The sequence below is a fragment of the Leptinotarsa decemlineata genome, unplaced genomic scaffold (assembly GCF_025532065.1).
Source record: "Leptinotarsa decemlineata unplaced genomic scaffold, Ldec_3_MD MMD2_tig00026328_RagTag_RagTag, whole genome shotgun sequence".
Lineage (NCBI taxonomy): Eukaryota > Metazoa > Arthropoda > Insecta > Coleoptera > Chrysomelidae > Leptinotarsa > Leptinotarsa decemlineata.
The window spans coordinates 17,890,821-17,908,610 of record NW_027412688.1 but is presented as its reverse complement, the minus strand read 5'-3'; the positions used below and the strand labels follow the sequence as shown (position 1 = coordinate 17,908,610).

General features: G+C 32.2%; 1 protein-coding gene across 1 annotated transcript in view; it reads right to left on the bottom strand.

Annotated features, from left to right (window-relative positions):
• Window positions 1-10,285: 10,285 nt before the first annotated feature.
• Window positions 10,286-17,790, bottom strand: part of VGlut (Vesicular glutamate transporter) — a 246,183-nt gene continuing 238,678 nt past the window's right edge. Inside the window, exons 8-9 of the mRNA XM_074182632.1 lie at window positions 16,841-17,014; window positions 10,286-10,681 (exon numbers count right to left, since the gene is read on the bottom strand). Coding sequence (XP_074038733.1) covers window positions 10,394-10,681; window positions 16,841-17,014 — 462 coding nt within the window. The 3' untranslated portion in view covers window positions 10,286-10,393. The remainder of the gene's footprint in view (window positions 10,682-16,840; window positions 17,015-17,790) is intronic.

Here is a 17,790-nt window from a genome sequence, read left to right as displayed (position 1 = left end):
GTAACTTTCAGCAAATCAGCCAAAATTGAAATGCTGTTTTATTTGTACTAATTAAACAAGCCACTTATCTCATAAACTAATATCTTATGACTAAAAGGCGCATTAATTATGACGGCACTGAAAACACTTCTCTGCATACATTGTATTATGTTTCGAACAATAGTGCAGATGAATGCATAAGCGTATCATGAGGATGGGATGAATTCATAAGTGATGAAAAATAAAATTTGTCAATTCCAAATAATACCCTTAGTAATTAACATCTGAATACACCACTTTGTTTACGAATTAAATTGAAAATGTTGAGAAACTTCTTTATAGGCAATTTTTGTTATATTTCGTTTTGCAATATCATACGATCGAGATAAATTATATTTAACCCCTTTGCCTTCGGTCATGTTTTGTACATCTACAAGCACAAACCACAGAGAATGCACCTTTCAATCATAAGGTTTAATAGCATGTTCTGTTGGTAGTGCACATTCTTTGTAGTTCTATTCTTTATTGAATATGCATTAGTTTTACCAATGGAAAACGCTACGTGTTCTTGAGATAACCTTGCAAAGAATGATATGAACGTAATCAATTAGTGCAATTTGCTGTCTTCACAACAAGTAAGTGAGAAATGACATACATCAGAACATTTCCATTTTGGGCTCTATTTTCGGTTACCTTTTATTATTCAATTAACACGATTAAGATCGATAATACTTTCAGTTCCATCAGGAAATCTTTTCCGGCTGAAACGAATTTGTGCTTGGATTTTTCATCAGATATATTTATTACAATGATGTCCCATGAACAATCCCCTAAATAAAAAATGTATATAAGGTACTTACATCACAACTACACATTTAAAAAAAAGTATATACATTAGAAGACTTTAGGTAGACTTCTCACGCTTAATCATTGCTCAAAACAAGTGTTTAGTTGGATAAGTATAGTAAATATTTCACAGGTGACAGATACATTAATATACGAACAAATTATCTCAATTCACATTACTTTTCGATAACATAATTTAATGATATACATGGTATGATTGAAATCATTGACTCAATCCAAAAGGTTATTGTTTCACGTAGAAGGAAAGTTAATAACAATTACCTGCTATTGAATTGACTTAATTGACAATTATTTTACACACTGTTTTCAAGAATAATGAACATCAATATGATAGGATATATTGCGAATAAATTCCACACGCTAAAAATGCTTCTCATACATACAAACATATATATGTAAAATTTCTATAGGAATAACACCACAAGATATTTTTTGTTCCTGCTACAGGTTTGTCCTATTTTTAAAGAAGAAACAACAAGCTTTCTCAAGCCACCTCATTTTTGTATAAGCTTCACCGAAGTATAAAGGGTGAACATAACAGGACTGATGAAGTCTGAGAGCTACATTGTCAATGAAAAGTAACAATACTTCAGGCAGATAGCCGTTACTTAGCGTATTTGTAGCGTCAAAGTAACTATGTTGGTAAAAATTCACATCTGTGACACTTCAAAATGTCTGATAAATTTGGGATCATCTCTTTGTTATCATTTACATGGTGTAACTAAATGTTCGAAACAGTAAAATGACTAAAAATTAGTTTCTTTCAAAGTATACCCGAAATTAATGTAATAACTCATTATACATTATACATTATACTCATTATTATAACAATAATTATTTATGAGAATGAACTTCCCATTTGATCGGGTTAAAAGTCAACTCTCAGAGTTCAAATAATCTTATATTATCCACCCTGTACAAACACTTCAAAAATATTCATATTGCATTTTAAGTGTCAAACACACTTCCATAAATCACCTTATTATTATCATTACTTATTATCAACGAGAATGGTGGGGATAATAACCCACCATTTATTATTGTCTGCACAGCCCTGAGGTGTATAACCTCGAAATTCTTAAGACTATAATGAATTAAATGATTGGTTTATAAATATATTGGAGAAATAATAGAAGCGTCAGTATCAGTAAATTCGGTGGAGCCTGAAAATCAAATCTCGATACACTGAATTTGTAGTTTCAGACCAGCCGAATATTCTTTTAAATTATTGATTTTGGATAGGAAAAAACATAATAGGAAAATGGAGACATTTTTCATGAACGCATTATTCCAGGAGTGAAGACGATATTCGAATAATTTATCCTAATATTTTATGCCAATATAAATGTTACAATGAATAACTTTGCGACGGAAAAGGTAGGCATTCATATGCAAATCAGAAAAACCCCTAATTTTGAAATTCCACTAAAGTGTTAAGGGAAAACATAAGGCCTACGTAAATATCTATGAAGCTAAAGCTGGCAAGTTCTCTACCCAACCTGCAGAAAATGATATCTTCGTGGGGAATATTACTATAGTCAGTATTTAGTAATAATAATTTTGAATATTGATATCAAAAATAATTGAAAGGGTAATTTCAATATTCATTTTCGTTGAGAATGGTTGAAATCTTCAAAATTCAAATGAATCGATATAGAAAGAGAATTCAGGCAAGTGCAATAAAGGATAAAGTCAATATTTAAACCCAAAAAGTGACTGCGCAGGTAATATACATTTTTGGAGAAAAAGTTCAATTTGCTAATGTTCCTCTTTCGTTTTCAAAACCTGATTATCTTTTTCAAACTGTATCGCTTTACAAACAGACGTTAAAAATGATAATGGTCAAATGATATATTCTGATATATTTTTTAATATAATAGATAATATATAAGATTTTTGTTAAATGGCCGATACTTGATGAAAATCCATGTCAAAACTTATACTATTGAAATTGATTTTTATTTTCGCTATGAAAGGTTTTGCTACACAGAAAATCCTGCGGTGTCCCGATTTTGTGAACCTTTTATAGTAAAAATCAAAATAAATTTTATTAGTGAGTCAAAATTTAATTCACATTTATTTTTCCATCCTGATCTAGGTATCGGGTGAGTAAATTTTGTTTCCAGACAAAAGAATGTCTGTATGAATATTTTCTGAATTTTCCGGCTTGTTGTTTATGGTTCTTTGCCAGTTGATTGAAAATGTATTCCATTGCAATTAGCCTATAATCTATTTTATCATTCTGTACCTATTCATGGCATTTGTTTTGTTGTACTTTTGGGGATATGAAAATGAGTGAAAATGAGGTATGACATTAGTTGCCATGTGTATATGAGTTTCTTTTTAGTTAATGGCAATTTTTATACGGTAAATACATGTTTTATTATGTTTTCCCTAAAAAATGCTTCAAAAATAGTTACTTCCTCAATCAAATTATGAAAAGAATAGGAAACTTTGATTTATTTAAAATTTTTACTAAACTCTTTCTGGCGTTATCGTGGCGATAAGACGTATCTATTGGTATTATATTTGATTCGATCGAAACTATTATCACGATTTATGCATTTTGTATTGATCACATCGAGAAAAGAAAAAGGAAGATCTTTATTTAGTCTCTGATGGTGCCATTGTTAAAATGAGAAATTGAATATAAACATGGAGTGAGTCATTGGGGTAATTCCATTTTATTGACATCTGTAAAAAGGAAACAAACAGTTTTCATTGAAAGCGAATTTGGAAAAACAAATGGATTTAAAGACGTAATAACAACTTTCTGAAACATTGAACTTTGTTTGAAGTTGAAGTATGGGAAATATATGATTAAATCAATCAATCAAAATAAGTTTTTTCCACGCAGTAAGTTTTTGGGCGATCATTTCGTCCTGACTTATTATAGTTACGTAGATTCTCTTCTGATCGCAAATTATTCATTTTCGTGATTAGAGACGTTTAAAAACCCAGAAAAGTTCAATGAACACTGATTTCTTCGAAAAACACAAGTAGTATTTTCTTAAAGTTAGCCAGGTAGTTGATAAGGAAATTACTTCGTCTCACTTCTTTTTCAGATTTTGGAATTCAAATCCAAAAAAAAACAATAGACGGCTGACATCATTTACTGAGGAAGTCAGGAAGTCTAAAATGTTTCGGTCCTAGTTTTCGTAAAAAGTACTGAATAATTTATTATTACAGTTTATAAGATAACTTTAAAGACGGTTTCACACAACACATGAGAAAATAATTTCCCTTTCATTTTCATCTTATATTTGATTTATAAAAAAGATTTCAATGTAATAAAGTTTATGAAAATAATACATTACATTTTTTTCATTCCTTGAAAAATGTCTCCATTCGTATTCCAAAAAGTGAAGGATTTTCAACCGGAATCAGTAGCGTTCATCGCAGTATTATGTTACAAAGCAGATCATTAAATATATTGTTTGCAAAAATGTAGGTACTGCTTGTCAATCCAAAATGATCAGGCCCTCTTGATCATTATATCATGACAATGACAAACGCTGACTTATTTCTGGTTGACTAAAGAAACATAACTATGATGGCATCTTATATGGTAATATAGATATGATGCGAAGCATCTCAATAATAATATACAGTAGATATACTTCTTTCACAACATTTAATATGATTCCTTCACTACAATGTATTATATTTTCAACGAATGTTCCTCTTCAAGAAAGGAAATTTTCCCAGTCGTTCTAAAACTATTTCAATTGATATATTGTTTACTGTTAGCTGCCTTGACGTTTGGATAAAAAGTTATTTCTGCTAAGATAAAAACTTTACATTGTTGTTGTCATCTTTATACCCTTTCACAAATCCTCGGTAGATAATAACATTATCCTGAGGTGGGTTAAAGGGCACGACATGAGTAAAGTTAATCGCATTGCCGACTCTTTAGCCAAGGAAGCGGCTGGACTAAGAATTTTAGGATCCAGTGACACCTACGGCCTAATGACATACGGCCTGATGACTTAGACAATTGCGGAACCAGGCAAACGTCACATCCATGCTCAATCCCTGAAGAGATGGAATGGAATCAAAGGATGCAATCTTGCCAGGATCACATCTGGCGATGACCAGGAAAATCTACGCTTAACAGTAGGATTTCTGACTGGCCACTGTTAAGGAAACACCTCCATAATATGGAGCTAGTGGACACACCTCTATGTAGGATGTGTGTACAGGAAGATGAAACTGTCAGGCATGTCCTATGCGAGTGTTCGAAGTTTTCGTCGTGTGTTCGGCGAGTCTTAGGATACACCTGCCGATATAAAGATGTCTCCCAGTGACCTGTCCACCTTCTTGGAAAGGACAAGATGGACAATGATCTAGGAGGACAACTCCTCGGGAGGATGTACAATGGGTCACATGTGGCCTAAGTGCTGTGGACCTACACTCACCCTCCCTACTCTACAGATACAGATACATATACCCTCTCAACTCTTGTAGATATTTTCCAACATCTTTTAATATTTTCTGATTGTGAAAAACCAGACCACTCAAAAAGTAACCAAACAGACTAACAGATCACCACTAAAATTATGTTTCAGCAATACATATGTTTCATTTTATGAATTTTTCAGTAGGGTTTTTGAGTATTTGGCATTTGTGAAACCAGCATAAAATTCATCATCCCGGAGTTAAGAACAGAAATTTTCACTTTTATGAGTTGAATTTTTTGTAAAAGTTTGTTTGCCATGCAACATATTGAATTGGAACGTCTTCCACAATACTATTACGACGAATGGGTGACAATTCCAGTAAGAATATTAGAAAAATAATAACTTTTTGCAAAATATATTGTGATTTTATTGGTCAATGTGATACCGTGGAAAGGTCGTGAAGTTCAAGTAGACAAATATGATCGTAATAAATTACACATGTACATAGTAAACATAAAATTTTTTCAAATGAAAATGAGTACATATTTTCGCTTAAATGGAGGTTTTTTTTAAACATTTCTGAATATTTTGAATATCATGATTTGATATTAGTGGTGATGAATTTCATTTTTATTTTCCGTGCTCACTCATATGCAGTTGACACTATGAACTATGAGTTTTTAATCATCGTGGACTTCAGACCACAAATAGTATTTTCTGATGTTTTAATTTATATATACCATCAGTTTCAAGGACATATATTTTTTTCGTTAAATTATGTGTTGAAAGATATTCATACTACTACTACTACATGCACAATTCGTGTAAAATTGGAAATTGCAACGCCGAAGTATTTTTAAATCAGGTAATCTCATTAAATGTTATCAGTTATTGGCAATTGTTATATCTTAATCTCAATTCCTACTCTTACAAACAAAACAGAAGCATTTGAAACTGAATTCCTATCACTGCACAGCTATAAATTTTTGCTGTATCACTTAGATTTCTGTTCAATAAAAGAGATGATGCGCGTAAGGTTTTTTCTAGCTTGTCCAACCTGCCATGCTCTGATGGAGAGCAAATGCCCAGAAAACTAGTCTGTTGGTGATACTCATATGAGAATAATGTTACAACTGATGTTATATTCAACTCATAGAAATATCATTTTTCATTTTATTAGTTTTCAGACCACCCTGCATTTATGAGGAGCAAATCATACGAAAACTGATCTGTTTGTGATTACTATGGATAACGGTTAAAAAATCCGTTCAAAAAATTCAGTTAGAAAGATGTTTCTAAGACGCCAATATATATTTTTTATTTGAGTTATGTTTGCAGATAAATCAGAAATGTTTAACCAAGTTTATATTCACTCTGAATTAAATGACATTATATACAGAAAGCATTCATAATATTTCACTGGAAATTAACAGATATTTCCAGGAGCTTTTCAGTTTTCCCTCTATATAGTAAAAAAGAAAGAAAATAACACCAACAAAAACTCTTCAAACAAATATAAAGATCATGCATAGCAGTTTCTTTCAGATATAAACTGAAAGAAAAAAACTTTTTAAACCTCTACTTTCATATAAACATTGAATTATACGAAAATCACTTATCATTCAGCAAGATGTCACCTACGGAATAAATGAAAGAGTATTGATATGAAATTTTACTTGCATGGAACAAAGACCATCGTTCTTTGAAGTTTCGGGATAACACTTGCCTTATCACCTCATAAGCAATGTTTTGGATAACAATCAATCAATCAATCAAACATTTATTGAATCAGTTTTCCTTCACAATCAATCACATTAGACAAAAAAAAATATAACATCATCATAAAATACTGGCTGATTGAACAGGTCAAATAAACATAAAAAGTCAATAAAAAACATAAAACATACATAAAAAAAATTTATAAGCTACAATCAAATTAGGATTCAAGGAGAAACTCATCCACAGAGTAGTATGCTTTTTGCAATAGAAAAATCTCGAGTCGCCTTTTAAATACATTGATATTTTAGGATTTAATGACCTCTTTAAGCTTATTATATAACTTAACCCTAATGCACATGGGGTGATTCTTTGATACTGTCAATCTACATTACAATATGAAGCACTGATTTATTTCATTAAGTCACCAAAAAACTTTTTTTCTTCATTTCATTATGTCACCAAAAAACTTTTTTCCTTCTAAAAACTAGTCTTAGAAATATCCTCTCTTCACTTTAAATGAGACTAAATTATCAAACCGTATGGATATTTCTAAATACTGTTATTTGTAACAAGATTACCGTTGTCTCTTCCGGTGACAAATCGTAATGTGATGAAAGAATGAGTGACCCGTTTTGTAATGATGATAATGATAACGTGATAAGTGTCTTATTCCGAAACTCCGAAGTACTATTAGGAAAAATAGTGTAGTGTAAGTGGAATTTTCCATCAATAGTTTTTCACATATTACGTGTTATAGCGTTTCTATGAAATGGATAAACTGAACGGATAAAAAATGATTTTTTTCTAATTGAATTTTAATATGAAAGGACTCATTCCTACCATGTTATTTGCGTCCAGTTTGTATCTGAAAAAAACTTCTATGTATTATCTGCATATCATGAAGAGGTTTTATCGTAGCATTTTTCTATCTCCCTTTCTGTGGAAGTAGAAAACTACAAATCTTTTTTCTTCAATAACATATTTTAAAAATCAATTGAAATAGTTTTAGCGAACATCTGGTATTAGACTCACATTTTCGATAATTATATATATATATATATATATATATATATATATATATATGTATATATATATATTTAGTAAACTTAACAAAAATTCAGACAACAACTATTATTTAGTGTACAGTTTTTCATCGAAGAAATAAATGAAAGTTGAACATAACCGAACAAAAAATTGAGAAACTCACCACTTGAGTCATTGTGCCCTTATAAACTGTCCAAGTCTGAATTTTCTCCACTCGGGTGTTTTCATATAATAACAATAAAAAAAAAATCGAATTTTTCTTAAATAAATTACTTTATGTACAAATTGACAATATTTGTATGTAAATATATTTTGAAATTGTGCTACAGGTAACAATTGCCATTCTGTATGAATCCAGCTACAACTATGGAAAAGTAACTATCTAAGTTGGTTTTGAAAAATTGTTCGTAGGTACATCTACCTCAGAAGTGGTTATACATCGATTATAAGTAAGATGTACTTGCGAAAAAACTCAGACAAACATTTTGATATTTTGCGAAGATTAATAGGTGCATGCAGGCACTACTTTGAACATGACCCAGCGAGTATTATCACATAAAGTATAAAGTTATATTCAAAATCAGGCAATTGATGTTATATCACTGATTCCATAAAGAACGAAAAATCAGGAATGGGTTTTCATAAAAAAATTAAAAGAACTACATTTCCAATAAAAAGTTGCCAATATAATGAAACTTCGATTTCAGACTTAAATATTGAATAAAAGACACACGAGGAAACTATTTCTTTCAACCACTGACATACGTACTTGAATAATATTCCAATAATGCCAACAAATGCATTTTCGATAACTTCCCCATTGTTCACTTGAATACTTCAACAATTTAACTTCATTTCCCAATCTTGGAATCTCAAATAATAAAATAGCAATAATGAAAGTGCCATCTTGTTTGAAAGCTCATTTGGAGTTATATTATACTTACATATATTAACTTTGAAAAATACTTTACATTTATCCAAAATGATTTATCATTCCAGTATAAACTTATATATAGAGATAGTGGCTGTTCAGATCTTCCAGATAAAATATAATTCGAAACTGAGCAAAAATATACTTGAGATGATAACAAACAAGTTACTTTTACATATAACCTTCCACTGTCATGAACTTCGAGACTCCAACTATTCAGAGATACACCAAGTTATGGTGTATCTCTGACTGTGTTTATTCTCTTTGACAAAACCTCTCTATACTGGTGTTAGAAAATAGTGATTTGAATTCCAATATTTGTTTTCCCTCTTTCACTAGCTCCCTTAGAGCTCACACATGACTCAAAGAAAACAAGTAGAACGTAATTTGAATAGTTTCACTTTTCGAAATTTGAAAATATAAATTTCGGTATTTTTTGATCTTTCGTATAAAGAAGTTCAGGTTCATCCTCAAATAAGACGATTATAGTTCAACATTTTTCAACTAGAAAATAAAAAAGGTAAAAAAAATGGAGACTGAGATTAGAACAAACTGAAAATTATGAATTTTTTTTTAAATGAAATACATTTTTGCCTATATTATTGGTAGTAGAAAAACCTCTCAGCATATCTTTAGAAATAATTTTTGGATTCGCTATATTTTCATAAGGGATAACTTCATATCAGAAAGATCACTTAAATGTACTGGAAGGTGATATCTCTCGAATTCAAATCACAAGATGCAGAATATATGCATATACGAATGAAGGTATTTCTTTTTGACTGATAGTTTGCCGGATATAGATAAAATTAGAGTAATTATCTGACCTTTATATCAAAGTTATTAGTTATGATTGTTTCGAATTTATCTATTTCTGAAATTCCGAAACTCCTGAAATTTTTGAAAATATTATATATTACTGCCCTGAGTCACTAGATAATATATTCAACATTTCAAGCAAATAATATACTGAGTTGAGGCAGGATTCAATCAAAAACTGCCATTAACTGAAAACTACTTCTGAAGATTCATTTAATGTCTCAATTAATTTAAATTATCCCGTTATATTTATTGCAATTGTATTCGCTCAAAGCAATTTCTGTATTTTTTAAGACACTTTTGAGTCATTTCTAACTCTGAACAGCGACAGCGATATTGTCAAAAATAAGTCATAGATGTATAAAAGCCAAATGAATAAACTTCAAAATAATATGCCACTCTCAGAATTTTCTTATAACATATATATATATATATATATATATATATATATATATATATATATATATATATATATATATATATATATATATATATATATATATATATATATATATACATATATATATATATAGTGTAGGTATGACTTTCGATACCTCTAAAAAATCGGTTTGAAGTAATGGGGCATCCATACGTTACCATGGATAATGTTGCAAATTTTGCACCCTTAGTAAAACTAATAGGTTCTATCATCTATAGTACCATGCAAGTAGGTATCTTGTGCCACGGGCTGTACTGCTTCTTGCCTGAACGGATTCGATGAAGTACGGAAAGGATTTGCCGAAGGAACCATTGGTGGCGCTGGCTGGGCTGCTACTGTAGTTTGTCCCGCTTGTCTTGTGGGATCATCTACAGATGACTGGAATTGAGGTCTAGGTGGACGAGGTGGCAATGGCGTTTCCACGGAACCATAGTTAGCTTTTGCACCACTAGGCTGTCTCTGGAGTATACTACTGGTTTGAGTCTGGAAAAGCGTTGTTTTAGATACAACTACTGCCACTACAAACTGATGCTACTACTCCCCCCGGCAATTCAAAATGGCCGGTGGGGATAGTGGCTAGTCGGCTGGTGCTCTGAGTAAAACGTATAGATCCAAAGTAGTTCCTGGCTATGAATTTACAATTTATGAGAGTTTCTATCATATTAGTTGTGATAGTGCCTATCATGGACAACATTGTTGATGCCGACAAAAAGATAGACATTATTATTTTCAAATATACTTTGAAGCAAAAAGACATCATCAATAATGAACTTCGAGCAAGATCATTATTTTGAATAAACGAGTAGAATTGTTGAATCAAATGCACAACAAAAATATCTTTATCGCCGAATCAGACAGTTCTCAATAAAAAGTTAAGCCTACAAAACATATTGGTCATGAAAAAGTGCAAGCAAAGAAAAGTCTGAATAGTGAACAAAATATCTCTGACTCACATATGGTAATCACGAACAAAATCGGAATCCCAAAACAAAACAAAAAATGTGTTTAAATAACTTATCACGGGCAGTAGCCCAGGTTGAAACAGGACAACTAATTAATGATTATATCAATAAGGAGGATGGAGGTCATTTATCATTGGAAATAATGAAGAAACTGGATCTGTGAAAGGAGTGCAGGTGTACAGATTGGATCACCAAAAAACAGTCACTTGGAAGTTTCCAGGAGGTACATTGTGAAGCGTTGAACTTAAAATTTTTGTCTATTTATTCATCATTTGAACTAACTATTTACGAGAGTAATTTCAAGATAGCGATGGGCTCGGAGGAATGGCCTTACGGTGCATGTGTTAAACGTTTTTCAGTGAAACGCAGAGAGAACCGCCCAATTCCATAATATTTAAACCTGGCTTACTTATGTTGAACGTTGGCACCTTGACAACTGATGAAATCAACACTGTCTTTAGAGTGATGTAAGTGATTTGGAATCATTGAAATTTTTATGCCTAGTTGAAACTGGACTAAAAGAAATCTCATTACATTCTACTAACAATGATTTGATTTATTTCCACTGTAGACCGACAAAAAATGTGGGGGTGTTGGCATATGGGCAACATCATTTTGAATTGTTACAGATCTCCCTGTGGAGGCGTTCAATTATTTCTCAAAAATATTTATGGTGTATTGTATCATCTACAGTGTGTGCGATTTCAAACCGCAACACCCTGTTATTTTGGAATCCATGAACCGATTTTGAAAAATAAAACTTTTAAAACATACCACTTAACGAGCTCTATTCAAAGATGTTGATAGATATGGATATTTCTTATTTCCAAGGCCTACCTACCATTTCCTGCTCAATGGGTCGAAATTTCGAGAAGGACTATTAGGCATTTTTTTACCCCTATATATCAAGTTTCAACCCAATATTTCATACAGTGCGTTAGTTATATGATGACAAATTCCTAAATTTATGATTTTTTGGCTGACCCTGTATAACTAACTATACACTTTAAAGGAAAGGTGAAGTAGCCATTGAAATGAGAAATACATGAAATATTCAAACACGAAGTTTTATCATTGTAACAGTTACAGATAGATGTCCCTAGTTCAACCAAAAATCAAAAGTTGAAAAGGTTTTATCCATCTCGTTTGATTCTTTGGTATAATAAATAGTCAATCAACGATAGTAAAAATAACCCTTTATATTCTTTTTTTTTTAAACTTGTGTCTCAACCCGGTGACAGATTTTGGCAAAATTCTCATGATTTCATTTCATACGGCATATTCATATGATTAGATCATTAAGCCAGGCACTGTTTTTCATATCAGGATTCGAAATTAAGTCCTCTCTCTTTTTTCGTTGTTATAATTTTGACACTTAGGTATCCTCAAACTCTTCCCACGCGTATTTGGTGAAGAGACTTATACAAGGGTTTTTCGAGTTTTCAAAATGGTAAATCTCAACTTAGTCCAGAGAATTGAAATTGAGATGCTCGATCAACGAGGGTGGCCGCGGAAGACATCCAGATCGTGAACCAATTCACCATACAATCGTCTCCAGGATCAATACGTTATTTAATAGAACAGGGAGAGTAAATGAAACACATGTACCGAGACAAAGAGGGAATATAGAGATAGACGGACAAATTTTAGAGTATGTTCAAGATAACACGAGATTTACACGTTAGTATATCTAAAATACGTACATGTTTGAAAAAAAAAAGGATTTGCTTCAAACTGAAAATCATGCACACGTTAGAAAGATTCAAATTCTGTTAATTCTGCCAAGGTGAATATTTGAATAATAATAACTTTCTGGGCAATATTTTCTTCCCCGATGAGGCGACATTTTCAACTAACGGCACAGTGTCCACTTAGAATTTCAGGTACTGGGTAAAGGAAAATCCACACTGGATGATAAATGCAAAAAAAACAATATTCAAAAATAATCAATATCTGGGTAGAAATATTCAAAAAACTTATAATAGGTCAGGTGTTTTTTGAAAATACTCTAAACACTGGAGGATTTTATAATTTTTTGACAATGAAATTCTTGGATTTCATGGAATAACTAAGCATTGAAGAACGCATGAATGTTATATTTCGGCTAGACGGTGCCTCCATCCACAATGTGATTGCTGTGCGACGATATCTTGATTAAACATTTGAAGGAAGATGGATTGGAAGAACCAGCCTTTTTATTTGTTGGTCCCCTCGATCATCACACCCTTAGATTTTTTTCTGTTGAGGAAAAAACGCCAGAATTGGAGACGACGTTATGAAAAATGTATAGAGCTTGAAGGAGGATACATTGAAAACTCCAATATCTGAAAAAACTGTTCCATTTATCATTTAATTCATTTCTGTTGTTGGTAATTTTTCTAAAATTAAATACACGTTTTTAACCTTTGATTCCTATGTAACTTCGTAGCTGAGTATGCGAGGTATTATTTCATTGAATGGTTACTTCATCTTTTCTGTAAAGTTCATAGACTTTCATACAGGCTCAGCCAAAAAACAAGGATTTAGAAATTTGTCATCAAATAACTAACACCCTGTATGAGATATTGGGCTGAAACTTGGAAACTATGTTCGAAATATTCCCAAATCGAATGGGGGTATCCAGTTTTCCGATAAAAAAATGCCTAATGGTCCTTCTCGAAATTTCGGCCCAATTTTCAGGTCATTGTAAGCCTTGAAAATGAGAATAATTGATATTTATCAACATATTTGGATAGAGTTCGTTGAGTACCATAATTTGAAATTATCATTTTCCAAAATCGGTTCATGGGTTCCTAAATAATAAGGTGTTGTGGTTTAAAATCGCACACACTGTATATAAACCTAATCTGAATTTTATCATATGCAAAGATTCCAATCTTGACATGAAATATCCGATCGTAGACCCGTGTTTCTTGAAATAGATCCATTCACTAAAATGAAAGTTCCTACAATAGCTGAGGTTTAGGGAAGTTTTGATGAGAACAGTAGACACTACTTTCATAATGCAGTAAAAAGAGAGGATTGGACCACTTTTCAAAATATTGAAGATCTGATATTGAAGATCTTCATTTTTATCGATTGTTTTTATATCATTTTGATTTATGTTTTCCCAATCGCACTTATTATCATAAAAATAAATGTAAAAAATGGGTTAATGCATCTGTCATTCATTCTAGTTCAAACATGAAGAAACTTTTCAAACTAAAAAAAACATATCCTGATTCAGCAGATAAATACAATGATGCTAAATGTTAACATTCATCTGTACTAATTGACAAAAGGAAAAGCTACTATCAAAATCGTATATTCAACTCATCAAATACTATGCTTACATCTTGGACAATTCTATCAGAATTATCGAACAAGTATAAGAAAACTGACCAAAATATAGTAATCAATAATAACGAAGAATTGACAGAAGATGCATCTGAACTAGCTTCTCTCTTCAACCAATTTTTCATCAAAACTCCTATTGATTCATCGAACAGAATTTCTAAAATTAGTCCTCTTGAGCGTTAACAATGATTTTAATGAGGTGAGCATGTTCTTGCAACCGTTCTCAGAGAAAGAACTTCTTTCACTTTTAAAAAGAAGAATAAAGAATAAAAATTCCGCCGGATCAGATGTGATCCCAGGATTTATTTTGAGGGATGTCCTCGAGGATATTACTTCTCCCCTAACTCATTTGGTGAATGAATTTATCTTCTCAAACAGATTTATTTCCAAATGTTAATAAAATTGGAAAAGTCATATCGATTCACAAGAAAAATTATTCTAAATTATTGGAAAATTACAAACCGATAACAATTCCATCTGTATTTTCAAAGTTATTTGAATATGCCTTTCTCGATCGTCTTTGGAGTTTAAATGAAAAGCATAAGATATTATCGGATAAACAACATGGATTCCAGGCCGGAAAATCAATATCAACTGTTACATTATCTTTTTTCAACCAAATAATCGAACATATTGCTGCTGATGAATGTCCAGCAGCAATGTTCAGGAATTCAAGCCGAGCGTTTGACTGTGTAAACCACGGAAAACTATCTGAATTGTTATAACTATATGGGTCTCCCATTGAAATGGGTTGAATCTTTTCTAGCGGATGAGAAAAAATATGTATCTATTCCAATAAACTCCAATAATACAAAATATAATAGGAAATCTGAATGTCTGGATGTTGATATGGGTTTCCCACAAGGTTCTGTCGTAGGACTCGTGTTGTTCATTTTGTTCATTAATCAGATTGATTGTATTTTGAAAATTGTCATCACTCTGCCTATGCTGATAATTCATCATTGGTGTTGTCTTCACCTGACACTAATTTACTAAATGTAGTGATGTGATGAATAATATATCAAATTTTTCTAATGAACGTTCTTTATTTTTCAATACGGAAAAAACAGAGGTAATACGTTTCCACAATCGTCAGAAGTCAATACAAAATCTAAATTTTAGAGAAAATCAGACAAACACTCAATAATCTGTTAGATTTATTGGGGTATATTCAGATGAATCTATGAGTTGGAAAACCCACTGCAATGACCTAATGGGCAAATTGAATTCCCTGAATTTTCTTCTTTTGAAGCTTCGAAAATTTCTCAATAAGGCACAGTTACTGGTAATTTACTACACCCAAATTGATTCAAGGCTTAGGTATGGTATAGGTCTCTGGGGAAATTCCACCTCAGCATCGGATGTTTTCATTAGTCAATTTGGGGACTCATGTTAACCCATTTTGGAAATGCACGGAATTTTACCTTTTCCATGTATATACATTTTTGATATAGCTGTTATATTTTTGAAAATAGGTGGTTTTTCGAATTGAATGAAGATATTCATGGTTGTAATACTAGAGATGAACACTCCATGTATATTCCATTTGCGAAAGTGAATACTGCATATTTTGCTCCCAATTACAAAAGGCCACGAATTTTAACAAACTACCAGATATCATAAAACAGCCTAAAAATATGAGACATTTCAAAAAGACTTGAAACATTTTTCATTGGACAAATGTTTTTATTCGCTTTCCGAATTTTTAATTGAAAATTAATGTATGCCTTATCTTAAATGTATATTTTATTTTTCTTTCTAATACTTTCAATAACCCTTATCAAAAGGACTGTCGCTTGATTTCGAAAACCTTTGATCAGTTTCATCACCAATTACTAGAAGAAAAGCTATAAATTTGGGTCAGAAATTTTGGTGTGAATGTGAGGAAAATGCAATCTGTACTAGTAGATCAATCTGATAATTTGCCAAACGATGATGGTCGTAATATCAGCAGTAGAGAGTCTACATGAAGTAATTCAGGGATGCTTCGCGACTCGGCACAGTCTTCAACTATTTCTTAGAATTATATCTTTCGTTTTCATTATCGAGACTCAGTACTGGCAACAACTTGTTAACGGAGTGGTAGGAATGGAAGGTGCACCATCCTTTGATGTGACTGGAGATAATATTCACACAATAACAGCAATTGAACCCGTACGACGCAAAATCCTTTAGGCTCGTCTTACATAAATGATGAAAGCTGAGATAGACATGTGATTATATCCAATGTATGATCGAGTAAAGGATATACCATAGGTTCTTTCAAAAAAAAATTTCAATCACAACCTTACTTATTGTTTGCAATGTTTGCTATTTTTAAAGCTAGGAACTTATAGGTACTCACAGGTGACTTTTTTATTGGTATACCCTCGTTCATTTGGTTCCAGTGCTTCTCTTCCTCTACTGTTGGATCTGCCCATGGTTGAAGTTCACCAGAAGCAAAAATACCATAGAAAATTATACCCGAATAATGTATCAAGGCAGATATTATGAACACTATTCTCCATTCTTCTTTCGTCTGAAAAAAAAAGAGATTTTAGGTCTAATTAATATATACAGGTGGAACTTTCAAGACGGCGATTGGGCGCTATCTGAAAAAAAAAATTAAATGGAAAGGTGGTCTTGTGACACATCTTTTTGAAGCACCTGACAAATGCTTGACAACCCTAGAATATAATGTCAATATCTTCAACTACTATAAAATGCATGATTTTTTCGCTGGTATCTTTTTGGCAACACTGTTTTTGACAGATCACGCGTGAATCGTGTCATTGTCAAACTTGTTCAGTTTGGTCTATAATTTAACCATGAATAGACTTACGAATGAACAACGCTTGCAAACTATTGAATTTTATGAATCAAAATTTATGCTCGGTGAAGAAAGTGCATAGTGCACTTCTTCCAATTTATGGGCAGTTTCGTCGGCCTACTGAGGGAGCTATTCGGAAGCTTGTGACAGAATTTAGAACCCAGTTTACATTATTGGACATTAAACCACCAACACGCATACGTAGAGTGAGAACCGAAGAAAATATTGCGGCTGTATCCGCCAGTGTTCGTGATGACCGTGAAATGTCGATTCGCCGTCGTTCAAAGCAATTGGGCCTCTGTTACTCCACTACGTGGAAAATTTTGCGAAAGGATTTGGGTGTAAAATCTTATAAGATACAGCTGGAGGAAGAATTGAAGCCACACAACCTCCCACAATGTTTAACATTTGGTGAATGGGCGCTGGAAAAGTTGGAGGGAGATCCACATTATTATCGAAAAATTGTGTTCAGCGACGAAGCTCAT